The sequence below is a fragment of the Haliotis cracherodii genome, unplaced genomic scaffold, assembly GCF_022045235.1.
Source record: "Haliotis cracherodii isolate W230 unplaced genomic scaffold, xgHalCrac1.p SCAF_23, whole genome shotgun sequence".
Lineage (NCBI taxonomy): Eukaryota > Metazoa > Mollusca > Gastropoda > Lepetellida > Haliotidae > Haliotis > Haliotis cracherodii.
In genome coordinates this window covers 12996701-13013350 of record NW_027266279.1, presented here as the reverse complement: position 1 = coordinate 13013350, position 16650 = coordinate 12996701, and the positions used below count along the sequence as shown (strand labels likewise).

Genomic DNA, 16650 nt, shown 5'->3' with positions numbered 1-16650 from the left:
GCAGCACTCGGCAATATGACAGCGGTCTGTAAATAATCGAGCCTGGACCAGACAATCCAGTAACTGACATCATGTGCCTCGATCCACGCAATTGGGACACGGTGACGTGCGAGCCTGCGAGCCTGACCACCCGATCCCGTTAGATGGCGCTAACGACAAGCATAGTCACCTTTTACGGAAAGCATGGGTTGCTGAAGACCTATTCTACCTTTTCTAGCCCGGATCTTCACGGGTCGAACGTTTCAGACCACATTTGATAATAAACACCAATATTATTTGTCGAACGTTCTTTTCAAGCATATCTTCTGTGGTGAAATATACTATGACTTCAAACTATCAATTCGTCCAGTTTCCTGCTTGCCGTTAAAGGTTATTATCATTATAAGTATGAGTAACTCACAGCAGAAGAATTATTACGGCGATAATAACAGAGGGCGTTGCAATATAATCCAGGGCGTCTTGCAGCCAATCAGGGAGGTTTCCGACGCGCATGGCGATGACGTCATAAACATGTCGTTCCAGCTGAAACGGACCGCAGTCATCGGATGGCTGAAGTCTGAAGGGAAAGAGTGAGTGAGTTGGGTTTAACGACACTTTGAACAGGATTTCATTTATATCACAGCGTGTCAGATAATGAGGGAGGAAAGCTCGAAGTGATGCAGGATGTTCACCACTTTGTTGAAACCCACGAGCACGGTATGCTGACAGATCCAGAAATATAATCGGGGCGAACCGGGATTCGAACCCACGTGCCCAAGGGACGCAACTCTGTACATTGAATAGTGTCGCACCACTCCTCAAAATTAAAGAAGAAGATGGCAATCACACTCCTATATCCCATTATTGTGACATTCAGACATGCATGCATGATCTCAAATATTTGGCAAAACACATCTTTAATTTGATTTTTCACGCACATGTATTTCGCTAGATTTAACATTGTACCCGCACCCCGCAAGATTTGACTTTCATTACACATCCTACTTCATTCTCGATTTAAAGACTATTCTGCTATCGTTGAGATGTGGACAGACACTTCAGACTCTTCCCGAAAAGAAAAAAAATCATTTTGTCCACTCCACTTTTTTGTAGCTGGTGGAGAGAGAGAGAGGGAGTGGACGATTTTAATACGATTCTTTTATTTTTTTCTTAAATATTCGGATCTCAGTCAATAAACATTGTCGTGAGCACCTGTCGCTTCAATTTCGGATCCCCTTTAATTAATGTCAACCGCTCCAAAAACCACACGTTGCGGGGCCGCCAGTTGGCTGTATGTTCGGATCCCCGTTACCCGGGTCTTTCAGTCAGTACTTTCGTCGTCCATCGCGTGCGCGTGGACATTAATTCGGATTCACTAAGGTATACGAACTTTTAGACCCCAAAGGCAAGCTTTGCGTCGCACGATAACTAGGATCCGAAGCTAAAAAATTGACCACACTAGAGGACCGTCGATCCGATCGATGACACACCGAGCCGATAGATCCGATCTTTAGGGCATTTTGTGCACAGTTTGCAGTTTAAAAGGTTTGTTTTATTTAGTAAAGTGTGAAATTATTATAACGAAAAAAGACAAAGAGCACAAAAATAAATGATAAGTTTTGTTGTTAGTTTTGATGAGGGGGTTTGTTCTGTTAGTTTGTTTGTTGTTTAACGCCGCACCCTCTTTTGATGAGGAGAAATTAAATTTCACCTTTTGAACTTATGTACTGTACGTGTCTCGTGATAAAAAGATGGATTCTAAGTTTCTACATATTTGAAATAAAGTTGTTTGTGTCAGACCCATGTAATATTATTTACAAATATCTATCCGAACAACTGCCAATGTTCATAAAACATAACCGCATCCCTGGGAATCGAACCCGTACATCGCGTGAAAAAGTCTACATTTAAAAAAAGTACAGTGGCTTTCCAATTCGGCCACTGGGTGTCATGTTTGAAAATGTCTCAAAATTATTAATGATAAAGTGCATGTGATTGGCTACGGTTTCTCATTTCAACTATCATCTTAACAAGTAAGTTTAACTTGCATCCAAATAATTTACACTTTATCTTGAATCTAAATAATTTTACACAAATACAAATTGTCCTTTGCCATTTTTTAATAGAATTTCGTGTTGCACGCAATTTGGCGTCGGACGAGTCTTTTTCTGAATAGGGAACGAGCCACAGAGTATCATATTGTGTTTTATTGTTTGGCAAGATAAACATTTTTTAACCATCGAGAATAAAACCTTTCGTCGCCTCTTTTCCCGCAGCTTTCACAATCCCAAGGGGGCCGGGTGATCCAGTCGTCCTAGTGCGTTCCTGTATTTGTTCTGTAATTTGTTTGTTGTATAACGCCACAATCAGCAATATTCCAGCTTTATGACGGTTGTCTGTAAAAAAATCGAGTCTGGACCAGACAATCCAGTGACTGCTATCATGACATCGATCAACGCCATTGGGATACGATGTCATGCATCAACCAAGTCAGCGAGTCTGGCCACTCGATCCCGTAAGTCGCCTCTTACGACAAGCATGGGTTGCCGAAGACCAATTTTATCCCAGATCTTCACGGGTTCTAAGTGCAATTCACTGTTCAGATTGAGATCGTTTCAGTTGTGCCAGTAGCCTGTAATCATGGATTTGAACCCCAGTTCGCCCTGTGTGTGATTGTAGTTTAATTAGCACCATACCGTGCTTTTTAAATGTGATTTAAGTCGGAAAAGTAAATAGATTTGAAGCACTGGCTGAAAGAAAATAGTCTGTCTCTAACAAAATTCGCAGAACGCACAAGAATATTAAAAATCCCTAAACGTACTCTATGACGGCGTATCCCAGAGGGAGGAGGCTGAAGAAGAGGTTGAGGAGCAGAATACACATGTAGAAGTTCCCGGATCTTGAGGCTCGAAACACCTTTCTTGGCGCCGCGTAGCACGTGCGGGCAATGACATATTGGAAGTAGAAGAGGATAACAAGTTTGACCACGCCCGCCAGTGCCAGAAATGGACAGAAGTAGAGACCAAGCCAGACCAGAGCTTGACCATAGGTCAGATCCAACACACCGGAAGCTACGGCCATCTCACTGTACTGTATCTACAACAGAGAGAACACACAAGAGTGAGACGGTGTCCAAATTTTGTTGCTGTTTGTTTGTTGTTTAACGCCGCACTTAGCAATATTCCAGCTATATGATGGCGGTCTGTAAATAATAGAGTCTGGACCAGACAATCCAGTGACTGATATCATGAGCATCGATCCACGCAATTGGGATCGATGACATGTATCAAACAAGTCAGCGAGCCTGACCACCCGATTCCGTTAGTCGCCTCTTACGACAAGCATTGGTTGCTAAAGACCCGTTCTACCCCGGATCTTCACACATGTGGGTGAACGAATGCCGTTCTGACAGTGTCTAAGTTGTACACACGTGTGTGTGAGATGGTTACCTATCGGACATAATTCTGTCCGCGTATGTGTATGAGAGTGTCCCAACTGTTATTGTCTGTACACGCATGCGTATGAGAGAGTGTCCCAGTGAGTGAGTGAGTGAGTTGTGTTTTAACGCCGCTTTTAACAGTATTCCAGTTATATCGCGGCTTGTCAGTCAAATATGGGAGGAAAGCCCGAAGTGATGCGTGTCTCAGACGTTTACCACTTCGGTGAAACCCACGAGCACGGGTATAGTGCTGACAAACCTAGAAACAAAATCGGGGCGAACCAGGATTCTAACCCACAATCATAGGTTTCTGGCGTGCCCAAGGGACGCAACTCTGAGAGAGTCCCAGCCGTTATCATCCGTACACGCCGGTGTAAAAGGGTGTCCATGTTTGTACAGTGCTGTATAAACGTGAGTGAGACGGTGTCACACACTGGCTCATCTCAATACCTTAATGCAGCCGCACGACTTGACAACTACAGCCCTGAGGACGTCAAAGAGGAGTGTCACGACGAGAGTGATGCCCAGATCGAGGATAAGTACTTTAAACACTTGCTCTCCAACCTCGTTTTCCCAGCAACAGAACTCCGAGGCGTTTCTCTTTGAATAAAAAAACATATATTAACAAATCAAAACAGAGGCATAACATGTGTCCGTCACAAACACATGCAGTATAATTATCTTTATATAGTCAGCTTAAAATCAAAGTGTATTTTGAATGTCCCCAATAGGTTTCCGTAGTTGTCTTCTTGAGCAGTTTTCTTAACATGAAGTAAAACTCTTTGGCGAATATTGCTTCCGAACGCATCCGAAAGGATTTTATGTACTTATAGGATACTTATTTCTTTCGTACTGAAATTCAACACTCGTATAAAGAACATGCGTGTGGCATTCACAAACCTCAATCAATGATAACAATAGTAAAAATAATAACCATAAAAATATTTCGGTGATATACTACGTGAGGATTTACCAACATTTTGGGTGGACGTAAACAAATCCAAAATAAAAAGTGAAAAGTAGTTGTCTTTTTTCAATATCAATGTTTCTATTAGTGAGTGAGTGAGTGAGTGAGTATGGTTTTACGATGCTTTTAGAAAATATTCCAGCAATATCACGGCGGGGGACACCAGAAATGGGCTTCACACATTGTACCCATGTCGGGAATCGAACCCGGGTCTTCGGCGTGACGAGCGAACGCTTTAACCACTAGGCTACCCGACCTCCCCAGGGGACACCAGAAATGGGCTTCACACATTGTACCCATGTTGGGAATCGAACCCGGGTCTTACATACATTATGAGAATGAATACATTATGAGAAAGAGCAGGAAATAATTAAAATGAATGGCACTCCCAACATCATTTGTGGCAGGGAAAGTTGCGTGTGGTGGCGAATGTCCAAACAAATAGCTGAACAGTTTATGTAAAGTCTTTTAAAGCCTGCAATAGAATTCCTTTCCTCGTGAAATCACATTAAAGTGCTCTCTACATGTAAATCTGAATTAGCCTATACTTTCTCAGTGTTACAGGGGCATGGGTGGCCGAGTGGTTTAAAACACGGTATCAGCTGCGTCCCAAATTTGACTGGCGTCGTTTCAATTCGCAGATCTGCCACTACCTATTACTTTGCATTTTTCACTTCGGGCTTTTTCCTCCGACATTCAGCTGCAATGATGTTATATAACTGAAATGCTATTCAAAGCGGCGTTACCCACGATTTTGCTCTGGGGTGAATTTGGATTCGAACCAGGGGTTCCTGACGTGCCTAAGACCGTCTGACCACTAGCAAATCCCAAGTTTTTCGCAGTACCGACAGGTGGCGCTGATATCAAGCTATTTTAGTAAGTAAGGCTTTGAGGAACGAGCGATACCGGACGGCGCTGTTGAGGAGCCTGCAGCGGACTCTGGCAGTTATGGGACGGAGCATTCGTCACCACTCGCCCCTTTCCGAAACCTGCAAGAAGACTCGTCCCCCTGTCGATGAATGTTAAGTGCGAAAATACGACAAACCAATCCGAATGCGCGTATGATTTCAAGTTCTTCGTCAAAGAATCCCTCAGAAATAATTTTTGATTTGACATATGTCTTGCATCTAAAAATATACCCAAGACACCGTTAAATGTTTTCAATCATACTGTATAATTCCGCATGTGCTTTAAATTGCATCTGAAATATGGAGTGTATATGGGGAAATCTATGCGAGCCATTACGCAAGGAGTAGACAATTGTTTTAGGTATGCCCGTTTGCGCTAAGACGGAACCCGTACGTAAAAATGGCCACGAGAGGGGCACGAGTCGCCATTCGGCTTGTCCCGGAATAACACGAGTTGGTCACGAATGGGGACGGAGCTCTCTACAGCGAAATGCGACGCATTAATTCACTGGGCCACCCGCGCCCATTGGCACAACAGACGGACTACCTGTTCCATGGTGGAGTTTGCAGTGCTCCCGATACATTCAGTAGTGACGTCATACAAGGAGACGACGAAGACGATGAGGCTAGCGACGTAGAACAACGTCGTCCTGTTGGCGATAACAGATCATGAAGTGAGGGGCTGAGTACCACATTTCCTCTATTAAAACCCTGACAAGACCTCAACAATTTCAGTGAACTTTAGACCTGGCCATTATTAAAGCCCGACCTCTATTTAATTCGTATCTATGACTAACAGGAGCGGCTTAGTTTAGTGAACCTCGTAGACTATCGTGCAGTTCAAATGTAACGGGGGGAATCTTTAACTGTGAAGATCCGGGGTAGAATAGGTCTTCAGTAACCCATGCTTGCCGTAAAAGGCGACTGTGCTTGTCGTAAGAGGCGACTAACGGGATCGGGTGGTCAGGCTCGCTGACTTGGTTGATGATGCATGTCATCGATCCCAATTGCGAGGATCGATGCTCATGATATTAATCACTGGATTGTCTGGTCCAGACTCGATTATTTACAGACCGCCGTCATATACCTGGAATATTGGTGAGTGCATCACATATCGAAGTGATAAGAAAACATAATTAAGACAACTGAACAGTTACCTTCCCTTTATCCAAAATTATGTTCGTTGAGATTTTGTAAATTGTATTATATTGTGTGCATATTCTGTATGATAACGGAAATAAGGCGATGAGTGAAGATCCCCATACCCACTTTCACAGTGTGCTAAGAGAATTTTTACTGTTCTTTTTAAATGGTTTGTTTGTTGTTAACGTTCGTTGTATTCCAGTTGTATGATGGCGGTCTGTAAATAATCGAGTATGGAACGGACAATCCAGTACACTATGGCATGATTAGCATTTGTTTGTGCCGCAATCAACAATATTCCAATATAGGACGGTGGTCTGTAAATAACCGAGTCTGGACCAGACAATTCAGAGATTGACATCATGAGCATTGATCTACGCAATTGGGTTACGATGACATGCATCAACCAAGAAAGGGAGCCTGACCATTCGTTGGTCGCCTCGTACGACAAGCATGGCTTGCTGAAGACCAATTCTAACCCGGATATTCACGGGGGCGTATACAAATGTAATGAGAGTTGGGTTTAACGTCGGTCAGGGCAATACAGGTATAAAATGGTATGACAGCTTAGTGTGCAAGCATGTCAGCTAAGACCAATTATAACCCAGATTTCGACAGGAAATAAATGGCACTATCATATTTTAATTATTTTGGATATATTTTTGTTTTCCAGAATCATAAGTTCAAAACAGACACAAATAATCTATTTGTTCGTTAATATATCCAACTGTACCTGCCAATGGTCAGTTTCAGCTCCGTTCGTGGGTGCCGCTGTTCTAGCCTGATCAGCTGGTCGAATATAAGGGGGACTATCAACTTCAGACCTGTAACCACCAGAGGGAGCTGCAACAAAATATGTTTGAAACATAAGAGTGTTATGTCTAAATCTGCTTTAGTTATAAAACATTTTTGAAAATATTCTTGTGGATAGTTTTTTTTTTTGTCTCTCTGAATCTTTATGCAAAGATGTAAATGTGAAACAGGTGAGGCGGTTTCACTCGTCTCCGTTATTGCTGGATCAGGTGGGTAAGTCAGTGACAGGAAAGTGTGAAGTTGAACATTATTGAACGATATCAAATCATGGATATACGAACATTAACACCGTAAGCCCGGATAGCTCGTTGGTTATATATTGTGTATAATTTGGGGTAACTTAAATTCAGTTTTGATAAGTGTTAGGTAAATAGAACTTCACTAAGCTCGAGGGAACTGAGAGTTATCTCCCTTAGTCTTCTTGGCGCCAAGCACGGCACATGGGCGCTTGACAAAGGCAATTTGTTGAAAGGCAATGTATAGCTATGGGTAGCGAATAATGTGAGGGCACCGGAAATATCCGAGCTCAGAGCAAAGTTGCAAGTGGGTACTGCTAGTTCACTCGACGCTGCCGCCAAGAGGGGAAATGTGTTTGACCTTAACGAGCCGAGGTAAGGTGAAGCTAAGAGAATTGTTGACAACTATGAATATACCCCTAGCTCCCGAGGATGTTGTTCATTAGCAAACTTGGATTCGCATGTGTCCCCTAAGAAAACAAGCATGCCCCCTCTAGCCTGCGATTTGTGTGCACCAGACTCGACCAGGTGGCGCTGCTATGACTAGGCTAGGATCCCACTCACCTCGTATTTATCAAGGAAATCGCTGAAGAAATCTGGTAAAGGCACCGCCGTCTCTTTGATGTTGGCTACAAGGAAGATGAGGTAGCCACTGCCTCCCAACACCGCCAATACCAGCACGTTCACCACCAGCCTCAGCAACACCAGCAAGCACCTACGCCGACGGTGACGTAAATGTTGTACAAACTGTGATAGCATACAGTATAGAAATGTTTCCTTTTTCAAGTGCGCCACGGAACACTCAATGACATGGTAATTCAGTGCCAAGAATAATACATTTGCTCTATCTTCGAAATCGGTGAAACTAAGCAGCTGTAATTTAGAAAGTGTGCCCCTTTGGATTTAGACTGATCGTCCCCTTTTCAATTTCTGAATCCAAAGGTTTATATTGTGAATTATTCTGTGCATTAAGCGTGGTCATGTGCTCAATGACCATGATTTGACCAGTTTACTCGTGTAACGGTATATTTATAACTGGATTCATATAGGGGAAAAGTCTATAGAAAAGAACATATTTATGTTAACAATACATTTATTTCAACGTCTGTCCTTCAGGTACCAGAACTTATTTTAACCTTCGTTATCATTTTAACCCTGACATTTGTAAGGCATTTCGAAGTTATATAGCGATATGAAAAATATCACACTTGGCACCAATCGAAACGTGAATCCATATTCACATATCATCAAGTATGTCAGAGTGAGATGTTGGGGTAAGGCGTTCATTTACATAGTGTTTACAAAGATTTGTTTGTTTTTAACGCTGCAGTCAGCAATAATCCAGCTTTATGACGGCGGTCTGTAAATAATCGAGTCTACACAGTTGGGATACGATGATATATGATAAAGTGGGTTTAACGACGCTTTTTAACAGTATTCCAGTTATATCACGGCGTGTCAGCTTAATGTGGGAGGAAAGCCCGAAGAGATGCAGGTCTCAGATGTTTACAACTTCGGTGAAATCCACGAGCACGGGTATGGTGCTGACAAACCTAGAAACATAATCGGGGCGAACCGGGATTCGAACCCACAATCATAGGTTTCTGGCGTGGCCAAGGGACGCAACTCTGCACAGCGAATCGCGTCGCCTTAGACGACTGGGCCACCCGTGCCCCCGGGATACGATGACATACATCAACCAAGTGAGTGAGCTGGACCACCCAAACCGTTAGTCGCCTCTTACAAGCATGGGTTGATGAAGACCAGCTGAAATCCTGATCTTCAGGGGGCATATACAAATGTAAAGCGTGTTGGCTTTAACGTCACCTAGCGTACTACAATTATATCACGGCATGTCAGCTTAGTGTCTGTGGAAAGTCCACAAGTGACGCAGGTGGTAGAAGCGCATCAGCATCACCAGCTTCATCAACATCATCGCCACCATCAACATCATCACCAACACCACCTCACCAGCAGCATCAACCTCATCACCACCATTAACATCATTATCATGAGCAGCAGCAGCAACACCAAAATCATCATTACCTTGAGCACAGCCCACGCTGTTTCCTTTTTTTCCTCCCTCGGTCTTCCCGCACAAGTTCCTAGAAATCAGTGGATGGATGCTGACATATGTGATATATGCAATTGATATGTTTACTCAAAATTGGAGGTCGTCACTAGATAACAGTGCACGCTACGACTTCTATAAAACCTTTAAATATTGTCTGACACCAGAGGTTTACCTGCACACAATAACAGACAGAAAGATTAGAGACACATTTATTAAACTTAGGCTAGGGTTAAATGATTTGATGTGCAACAGGGGTCGCTTCTCCTCTATTCCTAAGGATATGCGTTTGTGTCCATTCTGCGAAAACCATATTGAAAACGAATTACACTTTTTGTTTATATGTCCAATTTACGACAACCTAAGATTGAAATATATGCCTGATATCACTAAGAAGAACTATTCCATGAACAAAATATTATCCTGTAATGGTATCCCTGGTCAAAAATTAACTAAGATATTACAATACATCTATCAAAGTCTACGAGTGCGTAGTAAATTACTTAGTAAATCCAAAATATCCAGAAATAATTAGTTGTTTTGAAACTCTCGCATCTAGATACGGAGTATCTACATTTCATTTTGTTTGTTTGTTTCTACTAGAAATGCATGTCAAATAAAATTGTCAAATTGTCTTGACTTGATGAGTATATTACTGATAGATCCTTTTGTATTGAACGTCGCGCTATGGCCGAAAGCCTTTGCGACGTAAAACTTCATATTTCCATTTCATTCCTTTTGTATTCCTTTTGTATTTTATACTACTACTGCTGCCACTGTGGTTGTTACCACTGTTATTACAATACCTCTATTACATGTCAAGCATCATATTAGTTATCCAATAATTATATAATGCGCTGTACAGCTGTAAATGATATTGTTTATCTGTATGTGTATATGGGCCAATGGCCTTTCATACAATAAAGATTGATTGATTGATAGTGACAAGATATGCACAGGCTGTTCTATGGCTACAAACGTTGAAAGATTGTTGATACTTGTTGTTGCCCTGGCACTCGGCATAATGGGGCTAAAACAGGGGCTGGTCGGTTCGGAGTCAGTGTTTTGTATCTGAATGGGGTATTCATGTTAAACTGCGGCATGGTATCTACTGTGTTAGCACTATTAATCGGCATCAGTCCGGACTAGTATAAGCAGCCACACATGTTGCTATATAATTGCAATTATCTTGGACGCGACGTTAAACCCCATTCCACCCCCACCTCTATGGCTTCATTTACGATAACACATACGGAATATTCATACTGCTTACGTCGGATGTGGAGTGAAAACTCTACATCACACTTCTCTTTTCTTCACTGAGCTGGTCGTTCTTTGGAGATTAATTGAATATATACGAAAAGGCAAAAGAAAGCGTTATCGTGTTCTTATTAATTATGAATTTAAGACTCATTTTCTTAGACTTTTACTTTACTTGCATTATATTGTGCACCTCATTTACAATCCAACCGACCAAAATTCAAATTATGCCTGATTATGTTATTTACAGAAGTACTGGTGAATTGTCCAGGTCCACCCTCGTTTAGAGTATTTATGTAGAAAGGAACGAAAATATTAGGTGTGACCTATTTCAATGTCAAAATGCACATGGCAATACAAGCTACGTTAGTCTTTAAAAGTGATTTGTTGTTTGAAGATTAATCAAACCTACAGTCCAAACAGCATAATACATACAATTATCATCATGTTATCAATAAGGTTCAAGTTTCCCTTGAACAGAGTTACTCCCCCTTACCAACATTGCCGTTTTAATGGCTTCCTTCCGGTCACTGGCTCCTTGCTTCTCATACACAGAGTAGTCCCAGGACGTGAAGAGACGCCAGGTGTAAGTCAGCTCCTCGTCAGAACTGCTGTATTTGGTCCTCCGGAACCGAAACAACATACTGGAGAAGAAAACTGGAATGACTACACTGCCGTTATATAACCAGTTACAGTTCAAGATTATAACGCCACCAGTACTATGCGACCAGACAATATACTGAGTGTGGTTTATCACCACTTTGAACAATATTTCAGTTATATCACGGCGAGTCGGCTTAATGGAAGGGGAAGCTCATAGTGATACACATATTAGACCTTTACAACCGGTGAAACCCACGAGCTGACAACCTAGAAATATAAGACAGGGCCTGGGATTAGAATCTACGATCTTAAGTTTCTGGCAACTCTGCATGGCAAATTGTGGTACCTTTAGAGAGCATAGAGGTTAATAAATAAATGTGTGTACTGTTATAATCCAACAGGTGCCACGAGAAGAAAACGGAGTTCTAAATTTCAGCCCACAATGGAAGAGAAAGGGGCTGATGGTTCCGTGAACGCCATATTACCCATTTAAGTTAAGCACCATTGAACGAAGAGGGAATGGGCTATGTCAGATGGATGGAAAATACATGAAATAATTATATGAAATATAATGTTTATGTCTGTTTATGTTTTCTGTCGATAAAGCGGTGCTCTGATATCTGTACTCCGTGGAAGTAACGTGTAATGTGATACATGTCCGATCGACACACGCCAGATGTGCACCAGCCTTGTCTTTTTTAAAGGCTGCCCTAGGTACAGGATCGCAAGAGTAGAGTTACTCCTAAGACATAACGTGTGATGTAACTTACTTTGCGGTCATGTTTTTTTAAAAGATCACTTTGGAATAAAATAGTTTTACCTGAGAATTATGACAATAAAAGACAGCAAGTTGACGGAGCCCCATGTGAGGAAGTACGCCATCGGTCGTTCGTAATACCCCCATGTTGTGTTGCTGTACGCCCCGTAGAACATGACGCTTGTGGATAGCTCCCCCTGTATAAACATTCTATACATTCAACCACATTAGACCATGTTAAACATACCTCGTTTTTCAGGACAGACCGACTCCATAAATAAGCCCCACCCAAAAGTTTACATTTTAGTGATCTTATCGAAAAGAATAAACTGAACGGCAAAAGAAACTTTGCACCAGACTGAAGTGACTGTAATTTATGAGCTATAAAATAACAGAAGTTTGATACGTAATAATATATATATGATATATTTAATAAACTAACAATTCCACAGAGTATTGAACAATTCAAACTTGACATTTTGTGGTTAAATATTGTACACCAGAAAAACAAACTCAGTGGGAGTTGAAAATTTAGTTGTCCAGGTTTTCGGTGCAATTCGTTCAAACACGGAAAGTGGTCACAGACATAAAATTTGTTACTTTAATACCGAAGATGGCCACCCCGTGCCTTCATACATGCAAAGGCTCTACGACGGACGAAAAACGTCAAACGTGGTCACGTGGCAAGCTGTTCCATTCATCTTGTGGACCTCGTATCAACTCTTGTCTGTTGGCGGGAGGGTGTGGTCGGACTCTAACTCGCCTGTCCAAGACGTCCCAAAGGTGTTCTATGGGTGATAAGTCAGGAGAACATGTCGGCCACGGTAAGACGTTGACGTTGTTGTTGGCAAGGAAGTCCACAACGATACGAGCTGTGTGGGGCCAGGCGTTATCGTGTTGGTACTAAAAACCTCGGAAGGTTGCTGGAGGTAGGGCAGCACTACTGGAGGGAGGATGTCATAGCGTTGCGCATTGAGGTTTCAATTGATGACGACGAGTGGCGTTGTCTGGTCCCCACAAATTCCCCCCTCGCCTTTAAGCCACCTCCACCGTAAGAAACGACTTCTTGAACGCAGCAATCAGCTGTCCGTTCACCTCTGCGACGGTAGACACGCTGTCTGCCATCAACTCTAAACAAACAGAACCTGCTTTCGTCCGTAAAGACCTAGCGTTGCCAATCCCGACGCTGCCACCGTCGCACTGTATTAGCCCATCGTATTCGTCTGCGTCGATGTTCAGCGGTCAACATCTGTCCTCTGAACTGTCGGTAGGCCCTGATACCTGCTGCCCGAAGTCGTCTGGTCAATGTGTTTGTGCTCAACCGCCGACCCCAAGCATTCACTGATAACGTCACTGTGAGGAAGCGGTTGAGGAGGTACAACGTTCGCAGATACCGGTGGCGTAGTGACCCGTGGTCTTCCTGTCCTGGGACTGTCAGATGTCCTTGCAGTCTGTCTAAAACGCTGTTTCCAACGGCAACACGGGAACAGCCAAAGGTTCTTGCGTGGCCCCCATCTGGACCATCCCAATTGCTCGCTCACGTTGTTCTTGGCATTTCAAATGTGGTTTTTTTACAATGTGCATGTTTGGCACTGCTACTGTGCAGTTGTTATAGCCCCACTGTTGCACGTGCATTTCTACCAGCAATGTCATCACGTGATTTTACATTTTTCGCACTTTCTCAAAAACACGTGCGCATTGCCAGGTACAACAACAATGCGTTTGGCTTATGTGTTTGTGCCTATTTTGGTTTGACAGTACAACTAATTTAAGATCACATTTTTTTCAAATGTGCAAAGTTTCTTTTGCAGTTCAGTTTAGATTGTCCCAGATTAAGCTTGAAAAAAAAAATCGTCTGGCAGTTGAAATAAATGAAATTGTCAGCAAAGAAAAATACACTGTTGCAAAAGAAATATTTAGGCTCATCGTTTTAATTAAAAAAAATATATCTCTTTTTGCAAATATGGCTCCAAAATCCCAGCCTGGGTTCAAAGTGCGATGTTGCTGGAATATTGCTAAAAGCTGCGTAAAACTCACTCACTTATTTCGACCAAACCAAATCTGCATGTTGACCATCCCCACTAAAATGATCTGATACGCCATATTACAACTGAAATACTGTTCAAAGTGGCCTAAAACCCCATTCAGTCACTCACTCAAGATGGACAAGACCTCGTTTCCCAAATTACGATTGGCAATCGGGGAATGAACACTTCATCATCTACGTACAAAATATCCGACAACGTCGTCTGGAATGGTCGCATCCCCTGAGAGGATCTGAAACACATGAATAGTGTAAAATACTAATATAGAGGGAACCGCTTCATGAGAAATATTCTGTACCAATATATATCCGGTTTAACGGGTATATCGTAATGTTCATATGTGTTGTAACAGACTTTCTCGGTAGGCACAATGTGAAGCTTTTTCAGTTATTTTTTACCCTCAGAAGGCTCGCGAAAATAATATACTTGTGGTACACTGGTGAATATATATGCCTACCTGTGGTACACCGGTGATTAGTAATAGTGTTTCTACCTACCTCTTGTCTCTAGATTGTATCCTGATGAAGGCATGTGCCTACCTGTATACTGGTTAAGGTATCTGCTTTCTTATGATATACAAGTAAAAACTATCTGCCTACCTGTGGTATAGTGCTGAAAGAACCTGCCTACCTGTGGTATAGTGCTGAAAGAACATGCCTACCTGTGGTACACTGATGAAGGCAAGGAGAAGCAGGGCTATGAATACGTTGAGGTAGGTGAGGAACCGCAGGAAGAGGAAGTAGGAGGCGACGTTGCTGCCGTGGTAGGCTGCCGGGGGAGCAAATACAACATAACTCATAAATTAGTATTTTTAACAGACATCATAAGCTCTTTCAGAAACTCTTTGATTAACTTATCCAATCAACTGTACAGTGAGTGTGTTTTCTCTTTTAACGCCGCACTAAGCACTATTCCAGCTATATGACGGCGGTCTGTAAATAATCGAGTCCTGACCAGACAACCCAGCGATTAAGAGCAATGATCCAGCGCATCAACCAAGTCACCGAGCCTGACTACCCATTCCACATAATGGCCGCAAATGTTGCTCGGGTCCTATTCTAACCTGGAATCTCGGCATGGTGGTCCAACTGAGTGAGTGAGTAAGGTTTTATGCCGCTTTTAGCAATATTCCAGCAATATCACGGCGGGGGACAGTGGTCCAACTGAGTAATCAGGCCCTGGTCTGAGGTCAGCTGAAGTTCTCTGTGCATTTTGTATTTAAATGAGGTGAGGTGAAATTGGGTTTAACGTCGCGTCCAAGATTATTGCACTTATATAGCGACGTACATGTTCTTGTGTGGCTGCTTGTACTAGTCCGGACTGATGCCGATTTATAGTACTAGCTCACTGAGATACCATGCCGCAGTTTAATATGAATACCCCACTCAGACACAGTATACTGACTCCTAGCCGACCAGTCCTTGTTTTCGCCCCTTAATGCCGAGCGCCAGACAGGGTAACAACAAATACCATCTTTTAACGTCTTTTCGTATAACGCGGTCGGGGATCGAACCCCGGACCTTCCGCTCTCCGGGCGGACGCTCTACCACTAGACCACGGAGGCGGTTCGTACTCCAGTGAAAAAAGAACACTGCAGCATCTTGGACAGTGTTATAACATGCCTACCAGATATCTTTGTTATGTTCTTCCTCCACAGTCCGATTCCAAAGTCACCGTAGATCCTTGAAGCCTTGAATATATGAAAATATATTTCCAAGTATTTCACAACAAGGCCGACAGTGCAGCAAATATCTGGCGGTTTACACAAACACATACGTCATAAAGTAACTTTAATGTTGAATGAAAACATTATGTGTCGTGGAAAAACATAAAACAGAGCCTATGATAACATACGTTGGCAGGCCGTCGTCGCAGGGAAGACGTACTGCTGTGCGGCGTCGACCAGCAGGCTCTTATATGTGCAGAAAGGTGTGTGAGTAGTGGTTGCTTGCCCTTCTCGAGTACAACTGGTGTCAAAAATTGATTTGCAGTGATCCATTCACATATAAATTTCACTGCTGTTTTACCCTTTTGGAATCTGTGTCTGCGGATGATTGGTTATTCTCTGGCGTTGACGTTTATTATTTGAACCAAAGCCAGTATCAAGTAAAGCACGCAAGCACCCACCTGGATCCGCCAATGATGACGTGTGTGTGTGCGAGGGGGTGTATTTTTATCCTTCTTTTAGCAATATCCCAGCGGTGAGAATTACCCTATTTATGGTGCTATTGGGGCGGTCGTGTAGCCTTGTGGTTAAAGCGTTCGCTCGTCACGCCGAAGACCCGGGTTCGATTCCCGACTTGGGTACAATGTGTGAAGCCCATTTCTGGTGTTCCCCCGCCGTGATATTGCTGGAATATTGCTAAAAGCAGCGTAAAACCATACTCACTCACTCACTCACTCAGTTTGGGGGAACGTCGCAATGAACA

At 42.8% G+C, this 16650-nt stretch overlaps 1 protein-coding gene across 1 annotated transcript in view; it reads right to left on the bottom strand.

Annotated features, from left to right (window-relative positions):
- Positions 1–16650, bottom strand: part of LOC139471531 (transmembrane channel-like protein 3) — a 57284-nt gene that overhangs the window by 33106 nt on the left and 7528 nt on the right. Inside the window, exons 6-17 of the mRNA XM_071253906.1 lie at positions 15848–15911; positions 14883–14989; positions 14406–14453; positions 12240–12373; positions 11313–11460; positions 9532–9590; positions 8050–8200; positions 7170–7279; positions 5841–5943; positions 3869–4018; positions 2801–3075; positions 401–556 (exon numbers count right to left, since the gene is read on the bottom strand). Of these exons, the coding sequence (XP_071110007.1) occupies positions 401–556; positions 2801–3075; positions 3869–4018; positions 5841–5943; positions 7170–7279; positions 8050–8200; positions 9532–9590; positions 11313–11460; positions 12240–12373; positions 14406–14453; positions 14883–14989; positions 15848–15911 (1505 nt within the window). The remainder of the gene's footprint in view (positions 1–400; positions 557–2800; positions 3076–3868; positions 4019–5840; positions 5944–7169; positions 7280–8049; positions 8201–9531; positions 9591–11312; positions 11461–12239; positions 12374–14405; positions 14454–14882; positions 14990–15847; positions 15912–16650) is intronic.